Raw genomic sequence first — 24388 nt, 5'->3', positions numbered from 1 at the left:
TGTGTGTTCTCTCCCCCCCTAGGCGTATGCAATGATGCTGTCCCTTTCGGAGGATGCTCCTCTCCATACCTCCTCCCAGAGCCCTCTGGAAGCTTGGTTGAACATCTCGGGAGCCACACCGGAGTCCGGAGCCTTTAACCCCATCAACCACCTCTGACCAGCCCAGGAGGGGCTGGGGTCAGAGTCCAAGCGAGGCGACCGCAGGGCCCCCCACATCCCAACAGAAATCCCAGCTTCGGAAGATGGAGGCGAGAGCCTCAGGGAGCCGGCACGCCTGGGCCAGGGAGACCCCCTTGTCACCTGCTTTTGACCACTCCTCAGTGTCTGTCCCCACCCCCCCCCCATGGTTCAATTCTGACTTTTCCAATGAAAACTCAGAGCCGGGAAGTCCCTGAATTGGTCACTGAGTTTCACCGTCTCTAAGACTTGGTCTTGAGAACAGCGTTTGGGAACAGCACGGCTCCAGGGCTGCCTCGCGGAACCACCCAGTGGGCGAGGGTGGGATTCTAATCCCAAACTGAAGCCGGTGGGCCACTCTGGGCACCGTGCAGCATCTTGGAATGGACAGACACAGTGCTCTCAAGGGGGAGATGGCCCAAACGGTTTTTATAATGAAAATTACGAGAATAACCTTTTTGGTAATCTTATTGACAACAGAGTCTATTTAAGCATGTGGTTTTAAAAAATAGACAGTATTTTTTAAAAAATCAACAAATGACTTGCAAATTGTTTTTTAAAAGTAATTTTGCATTGCTTTGAAATCTCAGCTTATTTGCAAACCCAAGCGTGCCTGAGAGCCGGCGCTGTGTTTGGGTGTGCTCTTTGTTCTGTAAATAATGGAGAAATTTTCTATCCCTGCCCGTATTTGTAAAGCCAAGGTGATTCCGGGTGCCTCCGAGGCAGAACCGAGGGGCATGGGGTCCGCTCCTGTGGGCAGTTTCAGACTGTGCAGAGGAATTCTAACATATGGTGTCCTGGGCTGGCCCAAGGCTGGGACTGGGAGATGTGCCTGTCATTGTGTGACGTGTGATTCGTGGCCCCCACCAAGTCCCCCCAATTGTATGGGGAAGGTCGGAACGGTGGCTCTGGTCCCCAGTGCAGAGGTGGGCCAGGCACCTGATGCTCCTGCCCCCATGGTCTGTGCCTCGGCCACCCCACTGTTCGGAAGGCAAGGCCTGCTGGCCACGTCCGGAGGATCTCCAGCCCCCACCCTCACTCACCCCAGTCAGATGGCCAAAAGGAAAGAAGCAGGCACCCCTGTGGCTGCCATCGGGGGCACGCCACGGTTCCCCTGCTCCTGGCCGCCAAGCTCTAGTGCGTCGGAGACCCCGGATCCAGGACACAGCTGCCGCTTCCACTCTTCGCGCAGGTCCTTGGCGGGCAGGACCCGGCTCCAGCACAGAAGGGCGTCCAGGCTGACCGAGCTGCCGCAAAGAGCGAAGACAGCCCGACCCACGGTCGGCGCCTCTTCGGACGGGTCTGCTTCTCCATCGGGTGGGCTTAAATTATTCCCGTAGGGGCCAATTTCAAATAATAATGTTTTCCCTGATGGAATTTACCTTAATCTGTATATAACTTGTAATTTTTTCTAATTCATTTCTTTTCTTATTTTATTTCCTCCTTAACAGTATTTTTGGCGTTAGACATTCTTATTGTGAAGAAATAATGTTAATATAAGTATCTAGTGAAGGACCAAAACCGTGTAATAAGGTTGTGTGTTGTGTGATCGATAACCAGGGAGTGGGGCGATTTTTAATGTGCCAAATACCCCCGCGTCCCCCCCCAACGAATCCTGCTGTCACTGCTGCCCGTTTTCCAGACAATCATGTGTTTTTGTTAAATTTGAGTTTCAGTTGCATTTAAGACAGGTGTTCTATTTATTTCTTGTATTGTTTGGAAAAAAAAAAAGAAGAATAACAGCGTCCCAACAAGAAGAGAAAAAAATCGCCCAAGTTGCCCTTAAAAGGAAGAGTGTAAGTTTAAGTACAGACAGTGGCGGTGCCACCACATCGTGTGGATCGGGTCTCGTGGTGGACGTCTCGGCGTTCGCCCAGGGCGGCGGTAGGTGGCCTAGCAGGCGGGTGCCCCAGACGCACAGCCTGGCCGCTCCAGGCCAAAGACAGTCATGTGCGAAGGCGCTGGGAGGTCCAGCCTCCCACTGGAGACCTGCGTGGGGAGGTCCCCGAGGGCACCACAAACCTGCGGATCCCAGCGAAAGGGCTTCACCTCTTTCTCAAACCCACACGAGGTAGTAGCAAGACTGAGAACCGCCCTGTGCCTGTGCCGAGGCCGCTTACACACGTGTGGAGGCAGGAAAGTCGTCCCTCTGGGGCAGCCAGGGAGAAGCTGCATGAGGAAGAGCTGGTGTGGCCCATCGAGGAGCATTTGCAAACACAGCCACTCACACCTCCTCCCTCGGCTGGAGCCGCCAGGTGTGGTGTAAGGACTTCCAATTTCCCTTCCGTCTAAATGGGATCCCTTTGAAAAGTCAACCTCAGATACAAACACCCCGTTTCTGTAAACCCAAATTATATGATTTCTTCTGCTAAAGATTAAGGTGTGTGCTTTTTTTTGCGATATGACTCTCTCGGTCTAAAACAGGAAGTTTGGACTGGTGGAAACCTAAGTGTCCGTTCTCGGCCGTTGCAGAGCAGAAAAGGGGCTGCCCTTCCTGTCCATCCTGGATTTCTCTGTTGACTGCCACGTCCCGTCGTTTTCGGCCAGTCTTCCCAAGCGTTCTCTCTTCTCATTCCTTCTTTTCCCCTCGTCCCCTATGAGCCTCAGTTGCACATTTTAGTCCTATATTTTTGTCCCCCAGAAAATGACTAGAGCAAGCCCAATTTCTCCTGAATGTTCAGCCCCGCGGGCCGGAGCTCTTGCCAAGTCTGGGGGAGGGGGGTCTGCCCTTGGACCCCCTGACAAAGAGAGCACTTATTTCCTGTGCCTGGTGCATCCATGAAACTTGGCCTCAAAGCTTGTCATTGCCCCAGACCACAGCAAGCTGCCCTCCCTGCTTCCTCTCTGCCCCGGGCTCCAGCACCTGGGGGGCAGCTCCCAGCTCACACAGGTCCAGCATCCTTGATGCAGATGCCACCACGTGCTCAGAGACCCCCTGGGGGCCAAGGAGCCTGGGATGGGCATGAGAATTCCGAGATCCCAGCCTCGGAGCACGGATGCAACAGGGCAGCTGGCTGGCTGACCACCGTGTCCATGGGCACGTGGCTAGGGTCGAGGCTGTAAACCCAGGTCCTACTGGGCCAGCTTTGCCCAGGGCCAGGGTCCTTCAGTCCAGCCTTAACTGCCTCCCTTTTTTGGACCATTGACACTCAGCCCCAAATGGAAATTCAGAAGGAGGCCCCCTGGCTCTTCCCTCTGCCACCCTCAGCCCCCAGTCTCCAGTGGCCCTCCCCTACTGTGCTCTCATTCCCAGGACGATCGGGTAGGACACACAGGGGTGCTGATCCTTTGGCCAGCCAGACCTTTCATGAGTGGGACTCAGAGCTCCCCAATGGGAACACGGGGACTCGCATTCCTGCAGCCTGCCTGGGACCCTGGGGTGTGGATCGACCTGAGAGACCACCCAGCCCACGTGGCCCTCTTGTACAAGGCCAAGAGTGCAGCTGGTCAGTCCAGACCATGACTGGCCCAGCCCCTCTGTGGCCCCAGAGCTTGGCCCTGGAAACTCTGAGGACCCTTGGCCTGCTCTGTCCTAGCTGCTTCCTCAGTGAGCATTCGCAAAGCACTCGCCCGAATACATATCACCCGTGTTAGCCTCGAAGCCTCGAAGCACTGGATTGTGGACCCCCCTGCCCCCGTCCCCCTTCTCCCCACCCACATGACTGAAATCTACTGAGCTGTATTCACTGTGCTGTCCTGGGGGAGGGGCGAGGGGCAGCGCCAGGCCGGGAGAGCGCGCCCCTGCACTGCTGCCCGGGGACAGACGGGGAGCCCGGCACCTCGCTCCCCTCCCGGCTGGGGACGTGAGGACACAGCTGCTCCTGGTCAGTGGAGGTCAGCCGGGTATCAAAGCCATGAAACTGTGTCTCTGTAGCAATGAGCGATACTGTGACTAAGACATTCTTGTGATATTCCAAGGAGCGTTCCTTTTCTCCTCCATTCCAGTTTTTTTGTTTTATTCTTTTCTGTCACTGATTCAAATTACCACTTTTGGAAAAAAAAATGAAAGAAAATATAATGAAAAGGCAGCTTGAATTTCCAAATGTGCAATTCACTTGTGAACAAAGTAATTCTAGAGGTTTCTCTCCGTGCGTTTTGCATCGTCACTGTTCTCTTCAAGACGAGGGAAGCTGAGCCCCATGTCAGAACACGTCGCTGAAAGCACACACAGGTATATACGCGTGCAGGCACCCCGACCTGTGCAGCCGCGCCATCCTCTGGCCGTTGTTACATTTCAGATTTGGTTTAGTTTGTTTTTTGTTTTTTTCTTTTGAAACTGTAGAGTGTTGAAGAAGAAATGAAGAGTAAATGTCTGGTTTTCATATAACGTTTAAAGAAACCATCAGGAAGGAGGCTGACGTGTGTGCCATGTCCCCTGATTGTAAATTGCTTCTGTTATCAGTAAACTGTGCATGACTCGTGTTTAGCAGTCATTATCGTGTCTGTTTGTGAAATTTTTATGAAAAGGAAAATTCCGTAGATGCACTTACTGACTGTGTGGTTAGGGTCCACGTCCTCAAGACTGGAGTCCTGAACTGCCAACGCAAAGGAGACGCAATTCTTAATTACGATGGAAATTGCTGTGGGAGAAGAATGAGACAAAAAGGCGTAAAGGCTCGGAAGCCGTTCAGAGCGATTCTGCAGATTTCATTTGATGCTTGTGAAAAAGACAAATGTACTTGTGTAGAGAAATTTCTTTAAGATAAAGCCTAGGAGAAGCTGATTTGAGGTTAAGCTGTAGAATAGGAGTGTATACCAAATGTAATCTTTCCGATGCTACAATGAATTTATACATGAGATTGATATGCAATAAATCTGTGTGCTTTTCTAAGCCTCCGTGCCCGTGAGCTTCACTGAAGAACCGAGGCTTGGGGCTGGGAGAAGGGCCTCAGAGGCGGGGCGTGGCCAGTGGCGAGGCTCACCTGTCTAGACTGAGAGTCCTGGGTGACAGGCCCTGGTGCAAGCGAAGCCATCCTCCCAACAGCACCCCAGGGCTGTCCCGTGCTATTGCCATTTTCCAGAAAAGGACAAGCTCAGGGACGGCACCAGCTACCCTAGATGGCCCCTCAGTCACAGCAGTGGCCTCCAGGTATGGCAGCCTCCAGGTGTGTCCACCCCCAGACATGATGTCTTCCAGGTGTGGCCTCTAGGTGTGGTGGCCTCCAGGTGTGTCTTCTTCCAGTTGCAGCAGCCCCCAAGAGTGACCTCCTTCAGGCACATCCCCCTCCAGGTGTGCCCCCTCCAGGTGCGCCCCCCTCAAGGTGTGGCAGCTTCCAGGTGTGTCCACTCCCTGGCACAGTGGCCTCCAGGTATGTCCTCCAGACGTGGCACCCTCCACATGTGCCTGCCTCCAGGTGTACCCACCCCCAGGGCCTCCTCCCTTGAACTCGTGCCCTAGGCCTCTTGAAGCCCAGCATGCCCTCCTGGAGGTAGTGGAGGAGCCCATCCTGTAAGACCAGTCCGAATCCCACCCCTTCCTAGGGTGGACCTCCCCACCGGCCAGCCCTGCATGGCAGCACTGCCACCCTCCTCACACTGCCCCCAGCCAGGGCCCGAGTCCCAGAGGTGATGTCCAGATGGCCAAATGGCCAGGGGTTGAGCAAATGCCTGGGGCTGCAGGGAAAGCAGACCCAGCTTCCCCAGGGCACCCCTCCCCCCAAGACCCAGGCATTCTTTCTTGGGGCCCACCTGCTCCAGCTGAGGGCTCGGCCCCCCGTCCTGATTCTGCTTCAACCAAGTGGCCTTGAATGGTTAAATGACAAAGACGAGTGCTGCGCCTCGAATCAGGCCATGTGGGCCGCCCACAGGGACCTCCCCAAACCTTCTTGCCCACGAGGGCCTCCTCTCCACTTTCTGCTGACACGGAGGTTAACCAGTGTCACCCAGGTGTCCCCTAGGCCTGTAGCCTCTGGGCCAGCCTTGCCTGCCACTTACAAATAGCCCCCTCCCCACCCAGGGTCTCTGAACTTCTCCTGGGCTCCTCCCTCCTCCTGCTGGCAGACCCCCAGGCCTCTGGTGCTATGCCACCATGACCCCCCCCCAGCTCCTCAAACACAGGGCATGTTCAGGGGCATGCCATGCCTGGGGGTGGACACACCCGGAGGCTGCCAGGCCTGGAGGTGTCATGCCTGGAAAACGCTTGACTGGGAGTTTCCAGGTGGTGGTGGGTCACCTGCACCAGCAGCCTACCATACGTTCGACACTGGCGGCTGGCTCTCCACCTTCTGCAAATGGGTCTTCTGCGTTCAGGTGGCATTTATGTTGCCTGACACCTGCTCATTATCCAGACCTCGTTATCCAGACCTGATGCACTTGACCACGCCCACAGGTAACATCTTACCTGCCTGACCCCCCACGACCCCTGGTCTCCCCACCCTCCCTGAAGCTCCTTGCCCCACTTCATGCCACCCATTCTCAGCCACCCACACCACAGGAGACAATGCCCAAGTTCCCAGGACTCTCAACCAGCCCCGGGTCCTCCAAGGTGGCTGCCCTGTCGCCAGAACACAGAGCTGGGGTGGGCGGCGCACCACCCACACCCAAAGAGATTGAACGGGGTGTCTGTCTGACACAACAACCCTGCCCAGGCCACGATGGCGCATGGCCCTCCCCTGATGTGGAAGGAGCAGTGTCTTCCCACGCGGGGACATCTCACTGCCCTGTGGGGCCTGAAGGTCCCTTCACCTTTCCTGCTTTCTTTGTATGGCAGGAAGAAAACAAGACCACAGCGTCAAACAGAGAAATCAGGCGGCAATCCCCTTCTCCCAGCAGCTTTAGAAGTGTGTGGGGTCCAGAGTCCCCCCCACAGACCACAATCTCAGACCCCAAGGACAAATAGAGGCCCTGCGCCTCCACTCATTGAGTCAGAAGCTATCACACTCATGGGATTTAGGGGCTGAGAAGACGGAGAGGGCCCTGAGGTAACTCTCAGTCTCCAAAGCCTGGCTTGAAACACTTTCCATCAAAGGTGGGCTGCATGAATGAAGGAATGAATGAATGAATGGTTTGCTATAAGAGCCATCACTTAACATGGATTCTGGGAACTCCAGTGTCTCCAAAGGGGCCTGAACACGCTCAGCTGGAAGTCATGGGGTGGGGCGAGGCCTGGGGTCCCTTAAACAGCAGCCCCCGCCGGCCGCCAAAGGGAAGAAACAGAAGTTGATCTTGGAACAAGATCCCAGGACCCAAATCCGGGGGGCTGAGCCTTTTTATTTTCCTGACACCATCAAGTGAAGTGCATGTCCCTGTGCGGGATTGGTCGAGGTGGGCGTTCCAATATTTCAAGGTTTCTTCCCTCCCTGACAGCTGACAGGTGACAGTGAGATCTTAAGCCTGATGGTCAGGGGTAGGGTCAGCCCCAGGAGCTCCGGGCACAGAGGCAGCTTGAAAGGCTTCTCTCCGGGAAATGTATTTCCGCTCTCGGAGGACAAATGATGTGAACCACAGAACTGAGGAATGGCCATCCTTCCAAAAGTCATTCACAGCGATCGAATGACAGTCTCCAACGTGCCCCATAATGGCCCTTCCCCAGCTTGCAGTGTTGGGGCTCCAGTCAAGTGACAATGCCCCCATCTTTGTTCAGCCTGGCAACCTTTCTCCTCATTAGCCCCGGAGGGGAGAGGAAAATCCGTGGACTCAGAGAGCTGTCTGATAATAGCGCTATTGTCAGGGGCCCGCGGAAAAGGGAACAGAGACGAACAGAATACTGCTGACAAGCCGACTTTGTCTCTGCAGCCTGGCTCCTTGCATAAAGGACTGTGGAAAAAAGCTCCATTTTGGAAACGGGGGAAAAAATCAACAGGAGAAAAATGCGTCAATGAGGAATCTGTTTTCTGGGAAAAGACATGCTTTTGATTCCCCTTCAGATTCATTTTGGGCCAAGTGAGCCTGTCGGCTACTCACGAGGAAGCTATTTTGAGAATCGTTAACCTATTACTCGTGGCAGCAAAAGTCTCTCCAAATTGAGATGTGTTCTAATTTGGGGCAAAATGGTCAGACCCAGGGTGGCTTTCGTGGGAATAGAGGGACCAGAGAGAGGTGTCCAGCACAGTAAGTTTGTTCAGGGGGATTCCAGGGTGTGAGGTGGCCGCCAACTATGCGCCCGGATTGCAGTCTCTGAAGGACAGCGCACCCATCCTCACCACGGCCGGGCGACGTCTCCCACACAGCTGCCCCCAACTCAGGGAGGGAAGCGGGGTTCGCGCCCCGAGTCCCAAGGCAGGAGAGGACGGAATGCCAAGGGTACAAGAAGTGGAAGCCCGACACCAGCTGAGGCCCCACAAAGGGGCTGGGGGCCACCCAAAACCCCAAGGGAGGCAGTTGGCTCTGCTGTCCTGGGATGCAGCTTGTGGACCCCGGACTCCTGAGCCCCCAGGCCAGCAGGAGGTTCTGGGTAGCCTTCGAGCCGCTACAGAGCAGCCAGTTCTGCCATGCAGGGAGCTGAAACCCCACGTCCACACAAAGACCTGTACGCCCACGTTGACCACGGCTCCATTCATAATAGCCCCAAACTGGAAAGAACCCGAATATCCGTCCACTGGTGACTGAGCGTGGAAACTGGAAACAAAGGCAGAGCACCGGAAAGAGAGCTGGCCAGGGCACGTGCTCAGAGCACCACGTAGAAGCGAGTTGGCCACCATCACTTACATTTGGGCAGAGACCCGAAGGCAGGCAGAGGAGAACCGGGAGCTTCATGGTGGAAGAGGAAGGTTCCGGGTGTGTCCTGATGGGGCCGTGGGCCTGGGGAGCTGGGGGCACTGACTGGAAGTGGGCATCCCGCATGACTGGCTGGGGGCACACTTGGCTTTCTCTGGCTGGTCCTTGGTTGGAAGCGGGGACAAAAGTCAGGGAAGCTGCTGCAATGGATCAAATCCCAGCCGCTCTGGGCCAACTGTTACTGTTACCATTACTGTTACCATTACTGTTACTGTTACTGTTACTGTTAGTATTTGGCTTCCTGAGCTGGTTCCCACAGATGAGGGCTCAGGGGTCAGAGTTCTATTCTTGTGTATGGTCTGGCCATTGTCTGCATATTCAGTCTCTGAAAACAAACTGTGGAGCCTCCATAGGAAGGAATCCTACTCATCAGTAAAGGAACCACCGCTGATGCGCACCACCACACGCGGGCTAGAGCTCCACGCACCCGGCGGAGGGCTGTGAACTCCCGACTCCACACACAGCCTTCTGCAAAGGGCAGCAGTGGAGGGATGGGGAGCAGGTCAGTGGGCGCCTGGGGCCGGGGGTAGGGAGAGGCTGGATGAGGGGCTCTGTCTCGTCTGCAACAATTCGCAGACACTTTAGGATCATTTCCAGGCACGGCCAGGTTGTCTGCCAAAGAGAGAGAGAAAAAAGTTTGACTTCTTCCTTCCAGAATGTCTGCCATTGCTTGCTTTTTCTTTTCTCGTCGCACGTCTAGGACCCACGAGGAGGGGACATCCTCGCCCTGTCCCGAGCTGAAGGAGAAAGTCGTCAGCTCCTCGCCATTAGGGATGAGGTCAGCTGTAGACACCCCTCATCAGGACAGGGAGGTCCCTTCCATCCCCACATCGCCGAGATTTTCGTGACTGTCCCATAGGGTCACATGCTGAATCTTTATCAGTGTCTATCTCTAAGGGACATTAAACCACTTTATATAATTATACAAACTTCAAAACAGTACTTTTCTATTCTCTCCTCCTCTCTTTTGCGTTGTTATATTTTACTTCGACATATGTTATAAACTCCATAATGCGCTGTCATTATTTTTGCTTTAAATTGTCCATTATCTTTTAAAAGAATTCTTTTAAAACATGGAGAATTTCTCTTATCTTTATCCACATATTTACAATTTCCAGGGGCCTCTATTCCTTGCACAGACCTGGATTTCCATCTCTTATCATTTTCTTTTAGCTCCAAAAATTTCCTTTAACATTTTTTGTAGTGCAAGTCTGCTGGCAATGAATTCTCTCAGCTTTCGTCTTTTATTTATTCATTTATTTTTTGCTGAGGAAGATTTGCCCTGAGCTAACATTTGTTACCCATCTTCTTCTTTTTTTTTTTTTTTTTGATGTGAGCCACTGCCACCGCATGGCTACTGACAGAGATGTGGTGTAGGCCCACGCCCAGGAACCATACTTGGGCTACTGAAGCAGAGCCCACCAAACTTAACCACTAGGTCACCAGGGCTGGCCCTCAGCTTTGGGATTTTTTTCCAATATATTTAAACTAAAAAAACAAAAACAGTTCACCCATTTCTCCCACCTCCCACCCCCATCTCTAGGAACCACCAAACTGTTCTCTGTATTTACAAGCTTAGTTTATATATATATATATGTTTATATTTCTTTATATTTGTATATTTTAATGTATTTATTATTTATATATATTTTTAAATTCCACATCTATGTGAAATCATACAGTATTTATCTTTCTCTGTTTGACTTATTTCACTTAGCATAATGAATGCTTTCAAGGTCCATCCATGTTGTCAAAAATGGCAAAGTTTCATTCTTTTTATGGCTGAATAATATTCCATTGTGTGTGTGTGTGTGTGTGTGTACACCACATCTTCTTTATCCGCTCAGCCGTCGATGGACCCTTAGGTTGTTTCCATGTCTTGGCCATTGTGAATAATGCTCAATGAATGTGGGGGTACAGATAGCTTTTTGAATTAGTGTTTTCGTGTTCTTTGGATAAATACCCAGAAGTGGAATAGCTGGATTGTATTGTAATTCTATTTTTAATTTTTTGAGGGACCTCCATACTGTCTTCCACAGCAGCCGTATCATTTTACATTCCTACCAATGGTGCACAAGGTTTCCCTTCTTCTCCATATCCTCGCCAACTCATTTCCAGTCTTTTTGATAACAGCCATTCTAACAAGGGTGATGTGACATCTCACTGTGGTTTGATTTGCATTCCCTGATGATCAGCAATGTTGAGCATCTTTTCATGTACCTGTTGGCCAACTGTATGTCTTTGGAAAATGTCTATTTAGATCTTCTGCCCATTTTTTAATTAGATTGTTGGGTTTTTGCTATTGAGTTGTATGTTCTTGATGTATTTTGGATATTTGCCCCTTATCAGATAGGATTTGCAAATATTTTCTCCCTCACAGGTTGTCTTTTCCCGTTGTTGCTGGCTCCCTCCACTGTGGCAGAAGCTTTTCAGTTTGATGAAGTCACACTTGTTTATTGTTGCTTTTCATGTTACATTCAAAAAATTATTGCCAAGACTGATGTCAAAGAGTTTACCAGCTATGTTTTCTTCCAGCAGTTTTGCAGTTTCAGGTCTTACGTTCCAGGCTTTAATCTGTTCTGAGTTAATCTTTGTGCATAGAGTAAGATAGTGGTCCACGTTCATTCTTTTGCCTTTGGCTGTCCAGTTTTCCTAACACCGTTTATTGAAGAGACTCTCTTTTCCCTATTGTATATTCTTGGTTCCTCTGTCATAAATTAATTGACCATATATGCCTGAGTTCATATCTGGGCTCTATATTGTATTCCATTGATCTATGTGTCTATTTTTATGCCAATACCATACTGTTTTAAGTATTATAGCTTTGTAATATAGTTTGAAATCAGGGAGCATGATGCCTCCAGCTTTGTTCTTCTTTCTCAAGATTGCTTTGGCTATTTGGGCACTTTTGTGATTTCATACAAATTTTAGGATTTTTTGTTCTATTTCTATGAGTTTTGATAGAGATTGCATTGAATCTGTAGATTGCTTTGGGTAGTATGGACATTTTAACAATATTAATTCTTCTAGTCCATGAGCATAAACTATCTTTCCATTTTTTGTGTCTTCTTCAATTTCTTTCATTAATTTCTTATGGTTTTCAATATACAAATCCTCCACTTCCTTAGTTAAATTTATTTCTAGATATTTTATTTGATGCAATTGTAAATGGGATTGTTTTCCTAATTTGTCTTTCTGATAGTTCATTATTAGTGTGTAGAAACACAACAGATTTTTGTATGTTGATTCTGTATCCTGAAACTTTACTGACTTCATGGTTCTAACGGGTTTTGGATAAGTCTTTGGGGCTTTCCGTATATAATATCATGTCATCTGCAAATACTGACAGTTTTACTTTTTCCTTCCCAATTTGGAGACCTTGAATTTCTTTTTCTTGCCTAATTGCTCTGGCTAGGACTTCCAGCACTATGTTAAAAAAAGTGGAAAGAGTGGGCACCCTCGTCTTGTTCCTGATCTTAGAGGACAGCTGGCAGCTTTTCACCTTTGAATATGATGTTAGCTGTGGGCTTGCCATAGATGGTGCTTATTACATTGGGGTACATTCCCTCTATACCCGCTTTGTTGAGAGTTTTTATCATAAATGGATGTTGAATTTATCATAAATGGATGTCAAATGCTTTCTCTGCAGCTAGTGAGATGATCCTATGTTTTTCATCCTTCGTTTTGTTAATGTGGTGGATCACATTGATTGATTTGCGGATGTTGAACCATCCCTGCATCCCTGGTATAAATCCCATTTGATCATGATGTAGGATCCTTTTAACGTGTTGTGGAATTCGGTTTGCTAATTTTTTTTTTTTTGAGGATTTTTGCATGTATGTCCATCAGGGATATTGGCCTGTAATTGTCTTTTCTTGTGGCATCCTTGTCTGGTTTTGGTATCAGGGTAATCTTGGGCTTGTAAAATGAGTTTGGAAGAGTTCCTTCCTCTTCTGTTTTTTGGAAGAGTTTGAGAAGGGTTGGTGTTAATTCTTTGAGTGTTTGGTAGAATTCACCAGTGAAGCTGTCTGGTCCTAGACTTTTATTTGTTGGGAGGTTTTTGATTACCAGTTCAATCTCCTTACTAGTAATTGATCTGTTCAGATTTTCTGTTTCATCACAATTTTGTCTTGGAAGGTTGTATGTTCTAGGTATTTATCCATTTCTTCTAGGTTTTCTAAATTTTTGGCATATAATAGTGGTCTCTTATGATCCTTTGTATTTTTGTGATATTTTGTGATATGAGTTGTAACATCCTCTTTCATTTCTGATTTTATTTGGGTCATCTATCTCTTTTTCTCAGTGAGTCTAGCTAAAGGTTGGTCAATTCTGTTTATCTTTTCAAAGACCCAGCTCTTAGTTTCATTGATCTTTTCTATTGTCTTTTTGGTCCCTATTTCATTTACCTCTGCTCTAATCTTTGCTATTTCCTTCTACTAACTTTGGGCTTCATTTGTTTTTTCCCTAGCTCTTTGAGGTGTAGAATTAGGTTGTTTATTTGAGAATTTTCTTATTTCTTGATGTAGGTATTTATCACTATGAATTTCCCTCTTAGAACTGCTTTTGCTGAATATCATAAATTTTGGTGTGTTACATTTCTATTTTCATTTGTTTCAGGTATTTTTTGATTTCTCTCTTGATTTCTTCTTTGACCCATTGGTTGTTTAGTAGCCTGTCATTTCATCTCTACATGTTAGTGAATTTTCCAGTTTTCTTTGTGTAAATTTCTAGTTTCATACCATTGTGGTCAGAAAAGATGCTTGATATGATTTTAATCCTCCTAAATTTATTGTGACTTGTTTTATGGCCTAACATACGATCTATCCTAGAGAATGTCCCATGTGCACTTGAGAAGAGGATGCATTCTGCAGTTTTGGGGTGGAACGTTCCGTAAATATCTGTTAAGTCCAACTATTCTAATGTGTTATTGAAGGCCACTCTTTCCTTATTGATTTTCTGTCTGAATGATCTATCCATTGATCTAAGTGGGGAATTAGAGTCCCCTAATATTATTATGTTGTCGTCAATTCCTCCCTTTATGTGTGTTAATATTTGCTTTATATATTTAGGTGCTCCCATGTTGGGTGCATAAATATTTTCAAATATTATATTCTCTTGTTGGATCAACCCCTTTATCACTATGTAATGCCTATCTCTGTCTCTTATTAGAGTCTTTGTCTTAAAGTCTATTTTGTCTCACGTAAGTACAGCTACTCCAGTTTTCTTTTGTTTTCCACTTGCGAGGAATATCTTTTTCCATCTCTTCACTTTCAGTTTGTGTGTGTCCTACGTCTGAAGTGAGTCTCTTGTAGGCAGTATATAGATGGGTCTTATTTTCTTTTATCCATTCAGCCACTCTATGTCTTTTGATTGGAGAATTTAGTCCATTTACATTTAAAGTAATTATTGATAGTATGTGCTTACTGCCATTTCATTATTGTTTTCTGGTTGTTTCTGTAGTTCCTCTTGGTTCCTTGCTTCTTCTCTTGTTTTCTTACCTTATGGTTTGATGACTGTCTTTACTGCGATGCTTGGATTCCTTTCTCTTTATCATTTGTGCACCTATTATTGGTTTTTGCTTTGTGGTTACCATGAAGCTCACATATAACAACCTGTATTTATAATGGTCTATTTTAAGTTGATAACAACTTAAGTTTTAACCTCTTCTAAAATTCAACATTATTCCTCTTCCCCCATGTCTTATGTTTCTGATGTCACATTTTACATCTTTTTATCTTTTGTATCCCTTAATTAATTGTTGTAGTCACAGCTATTTTTACTACTTTTGACTTTTAACCTTCATGCTAGCTGTGTGAGTGATTAATCCATTACTCCTACTATCTATTTACCTTTCCAGTGATATTTATTCTTTCATATGTTTTCCTGTTACTAATTAGTACCCTTTCTTTTCATCTTAAAGGAGTCCCTTTGACATTTCTTGCAAGGCTTGTTTCGTGGTGATGAACTCCTTTAGCTTTTGCTTGTCTGGGAAACTCTTTATCTCTCCTTCAATTCTGAATGATAACCTTACCAAGTAGACTACTCTTGGTCGGAATTTTTTCTTTCAGCACTTGGAATATTTTGTGACACTCCCTTCTGGCTTGTAAAGTTCCCGCTGGAAAGTCTGCTGATAGTCTTATGGGGACTCCTTTGTACCTAACGAGTTGTTTCTCTCTTGCTGCTTTTAAGATTCTCTCCTCGTCTTTAACTTCAGACATCTTAACTATAATGTGTGTTGGTGTGGTCTCTTTGGGTTTATCTTATTTGTAACTTTCTGGCCTTCCTGGATCTGAATGTCTGTGTCCTTCCCCAGCTTAGGGAAGTTTTCAGCCATTATTTCTTCAGATAAGATTTTGGCCCCTTTCTCTCTCTTATCCTTGTGGGAGCCCTATAATGCAAGTGTTAGTCTGTTTGATGTTGTCCCGTAAGTCCCTATTTTCACATTTTTTCATTCTTTTTTCCTTTTACCGCTCTGATTCGGTGAGTTCTACGCCCTGTCTTCGAGTCCACTGATCCTTTCTTCTGCTTCATCTAGTCTGATGTTGAACCCTTCTGTTGTAGTTTTCATTTCAGTTATTGGATTCTTCAGCTCTGTGACTTCTGTTTGGTACTTTCTTATATTTTCTATCTCTTTGTCAAAGCTCTCCTTGTGTTCATCCACCTCCTCCCCAGTTCAGTGAGCATCTTTTTGACCATAACCCTGAGCTCTTTATCAGGTAAATCGCTTGTCATCATTTCATTAAGGTTTTTCTCCGACGTTTTACCTTGTTCTTTAATTTGGAACATATTCCTCTCTTTTTCATTTTGCTTGACTCTCTGTGTTCCTTTCTATACAGAAGATGAAATGACCACCTCTCCCGGTCTCGAAGGAGTAGCCTCATGCAGGAGAGGACACTTTCTGTTCTACCTTGCCTCAGCCCCTGGCTGTGTCTCAAGCCTCTGTGCTTGTCCAAGTTGCCTCTTCTCTTTTTAGTAGCTCCCATAGATGAGGATGCACCAAGACCTGTCCATGTGCCGAAGGGGAGGGTCTCAGCACTGGATTCTGGCTGACTGAGGCCAGACCCTCAGGCTGCAGCTTTTAAAAGGATGCAAATATACAGTCCTACGGGACCACAAGAGTAAGTCCCACTAGCCACCAGAGCCAAGTGACCTGGGCAGTAGGCACAAAAACCAGGGGTCTAAATGAGGGTATAAGCTCTTTTCTGGGTGATCGAGGCAGAAGGAAAGCTTTAAAATGGCATCCACAGCCTATACTCCTTGAGAGCAGCTGCTGGCTGTGTGCCAGAGCTGAAGCCTGCCCCTCAGGCCAAAGCTCCAGGAGGCAAAGAGGCCTCCTGCACAGAAAGACTGGAGAGTGCGCTTAGCTTTTGTTTTAGTGCCGGTTTCACTTTCACTTTTGAAGGATATTATCACTAGAAATGGACATCTTGGTTGACAGTTTCGGTTTCTTCCAGCATTTTGAGTATGTTGTTCCAGCTCTCCTAGCTTGCAGTGCTTGTGATGACAAGCCAGCAGTTGTTTTTGTCCTTATTCTCTTAAGATGGTCTCTCCATCTCTGGTCTCAGCCATTCAATTACGATGAGCCTTGGTGTGGTTTTCTTTGTATTCATGCTGCTTTGAGTTCATTAAGGCTCTTGGATCCACGGCCTTCAGGTTTCTATCACATTTAGAAAGTTTTCAGCCATTATCTTGTTAAACAAATTTTCTCCCATCCCCCACCCCTTTTGGGCCTCAGATTACACGTATTGTTAGACTGCTTGATATCATCTCACAGATCAGCAAGGTTCTGCTTATTTTTTCTAGTCTTTTCTCTCTGTGCTTCAGTTTGGATAACTTGTCCTATCTTCAAGTTGACTGATCTTTTCTTCTCTAGTGTCTAATTCATTCTTAATCCCATCCAGTCCTTTCTTATTTTATACACTGTATATTTTTGTCTTTAGAATTTTCATTTGATTCAGTATTATACTTTCTCTTTTGATTATGATCATGGCTTCCTTTAAATCCTTGGACATAATTGTAATAGTTGTTTCAACACTTTATCTGCTAATTCTATAGTCTCACACTTCTTGTTGTGTTTCTATTGACTGCTTTTTCTCCCAGTTATTGGTCACATGTCTAATAATGTTTTATTTGCTGTTAGAGGTTGTAGACGTTAATTGTTGAGATCCTGGATTTTGTTGGCCTGCTCTTTAAGAATGTTGAGTTTTGGGGCCGGCCCCGTGGTATAGTGGTTAAGTTTGGCACACTCTGCTCCAGCAGCCCAGGTTCACAGGTTAGGCTCCTGGGTGTGAACCTACAGCAATCATCAGTCATGCTGTGGCAGCAATCCACATACAAAGTAGAGGAAGATTGGCACAGATGTTAGCTCAGGGCTAATCTTCCTCAAGCAAAAAAAAAAAAAAAAAAGAAGAACATTGAGTTTTGTGCAGACAGGCAGTTAACTTATGTGGAGACCAGCCTGGTCTTTGCAAGGCCTGTGTCAATGCTGTCAGGTCAGGAGTAGAAGAGCCTTCACTCTGGGGATAGCTTAGCCCGACACCTAAGACGTGGCTGTCTTTGGTCTCCATCAAATGCCCTGGTGTCCACGAGGCCTCTTCACTCTGAGTGGCTGCCATTTGAGTGCTCCTGGCCCTGTGTGGACACTGGGAGCTGCTCAGCTCACAGAGCTCCCTGGTCCGTGTTTTCAGCCTGGCTTCCTGGGATCTCTCCCTGCAGACACACAGCACAGCATTTGGCCAGAACTTGGGCTGGCCTAGGAGGACTTCTGGAGCTCCTTCTCTCCATCACCACCTCCTCTCCAGGGCTCTGCCAGTCCCCAGTGCCCTCGGCCTCCCCAAAGCCCATCTCTGTCCCCTCAGCTCAGTGGGAGCACCATGCTTGGCCTGGTTCTGCCTCTGGGAAGAAAGCCAGGCAGCTGTGGTGCCCCTCATTTGCTCCTTTCTCCCAGGAGCCACTGTCCTCGGCTGCCCATCACCCAATGTTTGAAACAGCTGCTTCCTGTAGTTTTTGTTTAGTTTTCTAGTTGATTATGGTGGGAGCGGCTTCGTCACAGCCAGAAGGTCTGCAGTGTTTGAAATTCTCAAGTGGAGGCAGATACATGCATTTTTTAATAAATTCTCTACTTCTTTGGAAATCTCAACAGTCCCCAAGTATTACAAGGTGCCTGGGCTTCGGAGTCCGACAGACCCGGGTTCTCATCCTGGCTGGGCCACTCACTAGCCAAGTGACAAGCAAATTTCACCTCCTAGTTCAATGGGGGTGATGACATGGACACCTTGGGGAGTTTCTGTAAGAATTCACTAAGATGATGCACGGGGTCTGGCACTTGGGAGAAGCTTAACAGGATGAATGACCCTTTGCTGTTTGGGGTACAAGGAGGAATGACCATGTGCCTCCTGAACTGATCTTCCGGCTCAGCAAGGCCACCCTGGGAGCCCTGCTCGGCACTCCGGCCCCCACGCCACCCCCTCACCCATCTGCGGGCCCCACCCCGCCCTGGGCCACCACTCACCCAGCACAGAGGAGCCTCTGTCCTCAGGCCCACTCACAGCCACCACATCATCCGAGGTCAACGGGAGACCTCTCCCAGCTGCCCGCGGGCTGGATGGAGCGCCTGTGGGACCCTGCAGTGAGTGACAGGTCAGCCCAGTGCCAGGGCTGGAGAAGAAAAGAGGGTTGTTGTGCCCCTCCCTCCACCCCACACATTCCCTGTGGCCCCCGGGGAGGGAGGGGAGCAGGCAGCGGGCACTGCCCACTCAGCCCTGGCAGGGGAGACGGGCATGCCGTGCAGCCTCATACATCTTTGGCCCTGGGCACCTGGGATGGTCAGGCCAAAAGGTGTCCTGAGGGGCTGCTGGCCTCAGGGCTCTGGGCTGTGGCTTCACTGGCTGAGCAAAAGTTTGGAGGACTTGAAACGAGACCCCCAGGAACAGAGGATGCCCTCAAGCCGCAGGAGAGGGGCGCCTGCAGATAATGAGTGTGGACTTCTTCATAGGAAATCCTGATAGCTGTGGGGTTGGGTGGTCCACATCCTGCTGGGAACCCTAGAGGGAAGACCCCTCATGGAGCGAGTTCAGGCCAGGCCAGGCACAAGGCTGAGCCAGTCCTACCTTCCAAAGGTGAACGCCAGTGTGCAGGGTCTAAGCCCGGGACCACGGCGTGAGAAGCTAAGGCCGCCTGCAGCCTCGCACCACAGCCTGGGCCAGGGAGCCCAGTGATGGGATGGTGGTGGCACCTCCAAGACTAGTGCGGGAGAAGGAGGGAGAGGACCCAGGCGGCCACGAGGCAGCCACTCTTCCAGACCCCTGCCTTTCCACTCTCGAGGCTGAAAATCTGCCCAGTGGCTGGGGAGCCCGGAGATGTGCTGTGCACCTCAGCCCTCTTCTTGGCAGAGCTCGGTGAGACCAGCACAGAGCCGCCCAGGCCCTCGGGAGAGGGCGTGCAGGCGACCATTGTCTGCAGAGCATCCCGTCCCTGCCGGCGGGTGGGTGGTCCAGCAGGAAGAGAGGAACACAGGTAACAGAGGAGCAGGTCCATAGGCAGAGGGCTCTGAAGATGAAGGAGCCCAGGAGCGGGCTGCGTCAGCTTCCGGGGCCACAGCAAAGGACTACAAACCAGGGGCTTAACGCGATGGAAATGTACTTCTGAAAGTTCTGGAGGCCCTGCAGAGGATGCTCCTGGGCTTTCCTAAGATGAGAGCGTCTAGCTCCCAGCGGGGTCACAGCCAGCCTGGAGGCCCGAGGAAGGTAAGGAGGGGCCTGGTGCCATCCTAAAGGGACACTGTGTCTGTGTTGACCCGGCCCTGTGTGCCCCTGGTCCCGGCCCCAGGATGCAGAGAGGCCCACAGGCTCGCTCTTGCTGGCAGGCAGGCGAGAAGAGGACTGTGGGCTGGCCCCCGGGTCCTTCCCGCCATGCCCGCCCAGCACTTATGACTCTGGAGCTGTTTCCTTCCAGCCACGACCCCGGAGCGCCAACTTTGGGTCCCCTCGCGTTTCATCATCAAACCCTCAGTTTACAGCTGAGACAACAGAAGCCCAGAGAGGTCAAGCCACTTGCTCCAGGTCACCCGTTCCCAACCACACAACGAACCAGCTGGAAAAGGAGAGATGGCCCCTCAAAGACTCGCAGTTTGCAGGCAGAGCCAGACTCAGGGTGCTGGCAGGGCCGAAATAGGCGCTGGACGGCTGGGCCAGGCAGGGTGGGGATTAACCAAGCTGGGTTCTGACGGAGGGTTTTACAGGAAAGCATCCAGTGGAAGCTGGGAAGCCCCTGGGCCTCAGTCTCCCCACGGAGCTGCCAAGGTGCCCCAGAACGCCCTGGCTGCTCCCCTCCTGCAGGCTGGACTTTGTGGATACAGTACCCACAATGGCCTCTGGAGGGCAGCAGCTGCCTGCCTTTCCCTGGGAGCTCCCCTGAAGCCACCTGTCCACCCAGGTGGCTGCAGGGCCCAGGCCACCACCCACAGGGGTCAGCCCTTGACCCCCACCTGACACACACACACAGATGGGAGTGACCGCCTGTTGGGCCCCTCCCTGTGTCCACCCTAAGCCCTGCCCACGTGGCACCTGCACATCTGTGTGGACCACCCGACCCGCAGGCAGCCGGGCCCCTGCCACAGGGTGGACGTTGGCTGATGGGGGGGCCGATGCCGGGCCAGGACGGGGTGGCCACAGGTGCGCCGGGCAGGCGGCCCCACAAACCCCAACACCCAAGGAAAGGCCAAGCCAGTCCGCAAGCCTGTGGCATCTCCCTGCCCAGCACAGGACTTAAAGCTGGCACAGCGGCCAGCCCTGGGGAGTGGGCGCCGGGAGAGGGCGGGCCTGCACCCCCTGGCTAGACTGCGCCTGATGGCTGGCGTGCCCCTGCCCACTGCACCGAGGCCGGGGCTCAGCAAAGGGACCACGGTGGCCTGAAAGCTTGCCCAAACACGCAGCCCAGTGCAGGCACTCAAATGGAGCCATGCTGGGTGGCACTTTCGACAACAAGCCTTTCCTGAAAAAGGGACCTGGAAGCAGGTCAGAATGGGGGCTGGCACAACCAGCATCTCTGCGGCTGAGTCCTGGGTTCTCAGGTCACATCCGTGGATCACCAGGCACTCGCTGAGCACCTGCTGTATACAGGGCCCTGGGCTCTGTACTGTGGGATGGATACATGTACGAGCTGCCACAGGAAAACACTATATTAACAGAGGTATAGTATCTAGAAGAAAGGAGGTGATTGCTCCCCTTCCTCTTGTCCTGGCGTGGTACTGGGTTCTGTTCTGACGACTATATTTTGAGGGGGATTTTGGCACAATTTGAAGCATCTTGGGGGAACATGCCAGGATGACGAACGATCTGGATTCCATGTCACACCAAGAATGACTAAAGAAGGTGATAACAGTAGACAGTGTAATAACCTGTCCTGGGAGGTGGTGAGCTCCCCACCCTGAAAGTATTCAAGCAGAGGCAGGACATCAGCTTCCTCAGTCTGGGCTGGGAGTCGGCATGTCTGTTTCAGCCCCTCCACCCAGCCCTCTTCTCAGCTGCCAGTCTGTCCACCAGATCCAATCCCGTTGCTTGAACCCTGAGTGGCTCTTTGCTACTCTTAGGATAAAAGAGTTGACTTCCCCACCCTCTGCTGGCGAGGCTGTGCCTGGTCTCCCCACTCCCAACCCCATCCTGCTCCCTCTACTCCTATCCCCACGTCTTTCAGGCTCTCACTCTGGCCATGCTCCCACCCACCTCAGGGCCTTTGCACATGCTGTGACATGCCTGAAACACTCTTCTGTTCCCTTTCACAGAGCTAACTCCTGCTCACCCTCCAGGTGTCAGGCTTACTAGCCCTTTTTAGGGGCAGTGGTGCTGATTTCTGCCCTTCCACCCCTACACACACTTGATAGCCTCTACAGTGCTGTCCCCTTCATTCATGGTGACTCCTCTGCTGTAATTTCACATTTGTCCATCTCCCGCTGCGGCCAGCTCCATGAGGACAGAGACGGCGTCTGTTTTGCTCATGGCTGTACCTCTGATGCCCTGCACAGCAGTCAGCACACAGCAGGGACTCAGCCCACCCCCCAGGGTAACAGCAGAAGGAGAGCAGACGGAGGAAGAGCAAAGGCCTGGAGAGGGCAGGCTTGGGGGCCAGGCTCGGAGCCCCTCCTGCTGGCTAGCAAGCGCCTTCCTTTCAGGCCTCGGCATCCCGTCTCTAACACGGGGACGACGGTAACAAGCTCACCGCGAAGGCGGCGGAGCGCTCCGCGCGCTCCCGGGCTGCTCTCCGGCTCGCTCTTCACAGAATCCAGAGGGCGGGCCGTCTCTGCCCCGCCGGAGGCCTCGCAAACGTCAGATTCCCCGCAGGCCTGGTCGGCTTCCAGGAAGGCTTCCTGGAGGAGGAGGCAGCGGAGCAGGGCCGGAAGGAGAGATTCAGGGGCGCAGTGAGCGCAGCGGGGACACTCGCCCCACACCTGGCGGGCAACGCTGGCCCGCGGCGCCGGGCGCGGGGAGCGGGCGGGCGGGGCGGGCGGGGCGGGCGGTCCCGGGGCGGCGCGGGCGGACTCGGCCCGGACTCCGGAGGCGCGAGCTCGCCGGGCCGCGGGTCACGTGGGCGCCGGCCCGCCAGGTGAGGCGGTGACGCAGGCGGCACGGCCAGGTGCCCCGGGCGCGCCCTGCCCACCTGGCCACCCACCTGGCGGGGCCGCAGCGCGCCGACGCCTCCCGCGGGCCGCACAGGAAGTGGGGGGGCGGGGACAGGGAGGGACAGTGCGGCCGGGACAGAGCGGGGCCCGGAACGGCCGCCCGGCCAGGGCGCAGCCTGCAGGCTGGACCGGCCCCACCTCGGCCGCGGCGCTCGTCGCTCCGTCCTCGCCCCGCGGCGCAGGTGAGCCTGGGGGGAGACAGGTGAGCCTGGTGGGCAGAGGCAAGCCTCGGGGGGGGGGGGGGCTGGGAACGCCGGGGGCGCCTTTCCTCTCCTTCGCTTTTCCTACCAGTCCCCCCGGGGGTCCGCGAAACTTTGCGGCCCCCTCTCCCCCGGGCTGCCGGAGCGGGGCTGCGGAAGGGGGCGGAGCGCGCGGGCCGAGCCGCTGGACCAGGAGCCGGACCGACTCCACCCCCGGCCCCAGGCGTCCCTCTCCCGCCCCCTGCCGTCCCTTGAGCCCCGAGGGGAAGGCTTCCTGCCAGAGCTCCCCTTAGACGTCAAAGCTGAGACCCTCAGGAAGCCCCAGGACCTTTGAAAAGGGGAGTCAGGAGGGCCGGGGAAGCGACCCTCCTAGCAACTGGAGAATCTGCTGCCCAAATCCGCTTTGGCCCCAAGGGTCAGCAGCCCCAAGAAGGAAGACCCCTCCCCACAAGAAACCCCCAGCAAACCCCTCCCCCGCCCTGGGGTCCTGGGTGGGCAGACCCCAGGCAGGGAGCGCTCCTCCTCTGCCTCCAGCTCTGAAGGGAGGGGGAGTGGAGGAGGGTGGGGTCGGCCCTGGAGGGCGATGGGTCCCACTTCCTGCTGAGACACCATCTTAGCTGCCCCCCGGGTCTGCACCTGGAAGCCCCCTGGAAGCCGGGATGCCTTCTGAGTGTGGGTGCGCCTCAGCTCAGCGCCTGGCCAGCGCGGGCCTCACCCCCTGTCTTCCAGGCATAGTCTGCACGGCCCAATGGGGGTCCCGAGGGGTGCTTGTTGGGTTCCCCAAGGCCATGCAGTGCATGGCGCCTACGAGGCCTGGCTGGGCCTGGCGGGAGGGCCCCTGCCCCTGTACACCTATCTACCCTGACATCCCCGGTGGCCTAGTGCTGAGGGGGGGGGACCCCGGGTTGAAATCCCAGCTCCGTGTGAGTTAAGGCAAGTTTCTTGAGCCCTCCTGGCCTGTTTCCTCACCTGTAAGATGGGAGTGGTAGGGGTGTCACTGAGGGCCTGACTTAGCTCAGCTGAGCTCCTCTCTGGCCGCCGCCATGCAAGGCCCACGGGCCCTGGGAGGACGAGAACCTCCGTGAGAGGTGGGTGCAGGCAGGGCCAGGGGCCGTGGGCCAGGCGGGGCGTGCCGAGTCTGCACAGCGTGAGGGGGGCTGGGGGCTTCCCGGGAGAAGTAAGGTCAAGTCACTTGGGCAGAAATCACCTGGGGAATGAGATGTAGTGAGCTGTGGGGAGGGCGTCCCCATCCCAGAGGGCTCTGGTCCCCCGGGATCATCTCTGACCCTACACAGGTGGCCCCTTCACCCTCGCATGGGGAAACCGAGGCACAGGTGGAGCAGCTCGCCGGGGTCCATGTTTGCTGCCCCTGAGGGCCCATCCGATGGGCACAGCTGCCCGCCGGGCCCCCGGGCCCAGAATCTTAGTTTCGGTTTCCAGATGGGTGTCAGCTGCTGACTCCTTCCCGGGTAGTCCTCGCGCTCGAGCGGCCTCGGTGAGAGCTGCCCGCTGGGGCGGAGACACGGGGCCGGACGGGGCCTGGCTCCTCGGCCTCGCCCACTGAGGCGCCTTCCCTCGGCACTGGTTTCCTTACCTGTCCCACCTTCCAGAAGTCCAGTCA

General features: G+C 52.1%; 2 protein-coding genes and 1 long non-coding RNA gene across 10 annotated transcripts in view; 2 read left to right on the top strand and 1 right to left on the bottom strand.

Moving 5' to 3' along the window:
• PRDM16 (PR/SET domain 16) overlaps window positions 1-2550 on the top strand; it is a 345259-nt gene extending 342709 nt beyond the window's left edge. For all 7 annotated transcript variants that reach the window (XM_046661923.1, XM_046661927.1, XM_046661922.1 and 4 more), the window contains one exon: window positions 23-2550. In XM_046661923.1, the coding sequence (XP_046517879.1) occupies window positions 23-157 (135 nt within the window). In that variant the 3' untranslated portion in view covers window positions 158-2550. The remainder of the gene's footprint in view (window positions 1-22) is intronic.
• A 129-nt stretch (window positions 2551-2679) lies between these two features.
• On the bottom strand, window positions 2680-22428 carry LOC124239730 (uncharacterized). Its single transcript, XR_006888679.1, has 4 exons — window positions 22108-22428; window positions 18404-18515; window positions 8824-9504; window positions 2680-4757 (listed from the first exon to the last, which is right to left on the bottom strand). It is a non-coding gene; the product is annotated as an uncharacterized LOC124239730 (long non-coding RNA).
• Window positions 22429-22595: 167 nt separating this feature from the next.
• ARHGEF16 (Rho guanine nucleotide exchange factor 16) overlaps window positions 22596-24388 on the top strand; it is a 28153-nt gene continuing 26360 nt past the window's right edge. Inside the window, exon 1 of one of the 2 annotated variants that reach the window (XM_046661930.1) lies at window positions 22596-22749. The gene's annotated coding sequence lies outside the window, so the exon portion shown is untranslated. Of the gene's footprint in view, window positions 22770-24388 lie in introns of both variants that reach the window. The other variant, XM_046661931.1, reaches the window with a different exon arrangement.

Source organism: Equus quagga, chromosome 5, assembly GCF_021613505.1.
Source record: "Equus quagga isolate Etosha38 chromosome 5, UCLA_HA_Equagga_1.0, whole genome shotgun sequence".
Taxonomy (NCBI): Eukaryota; Metazoa; Chordata; class Mammalia; order Perissodactyla; family Equidae; genus Equus; species Equus quagga.
Note: the sequence above shows the minus strand (reverse complement) of the source record. Positions and strands in the feature narration are given on the sequence as shown.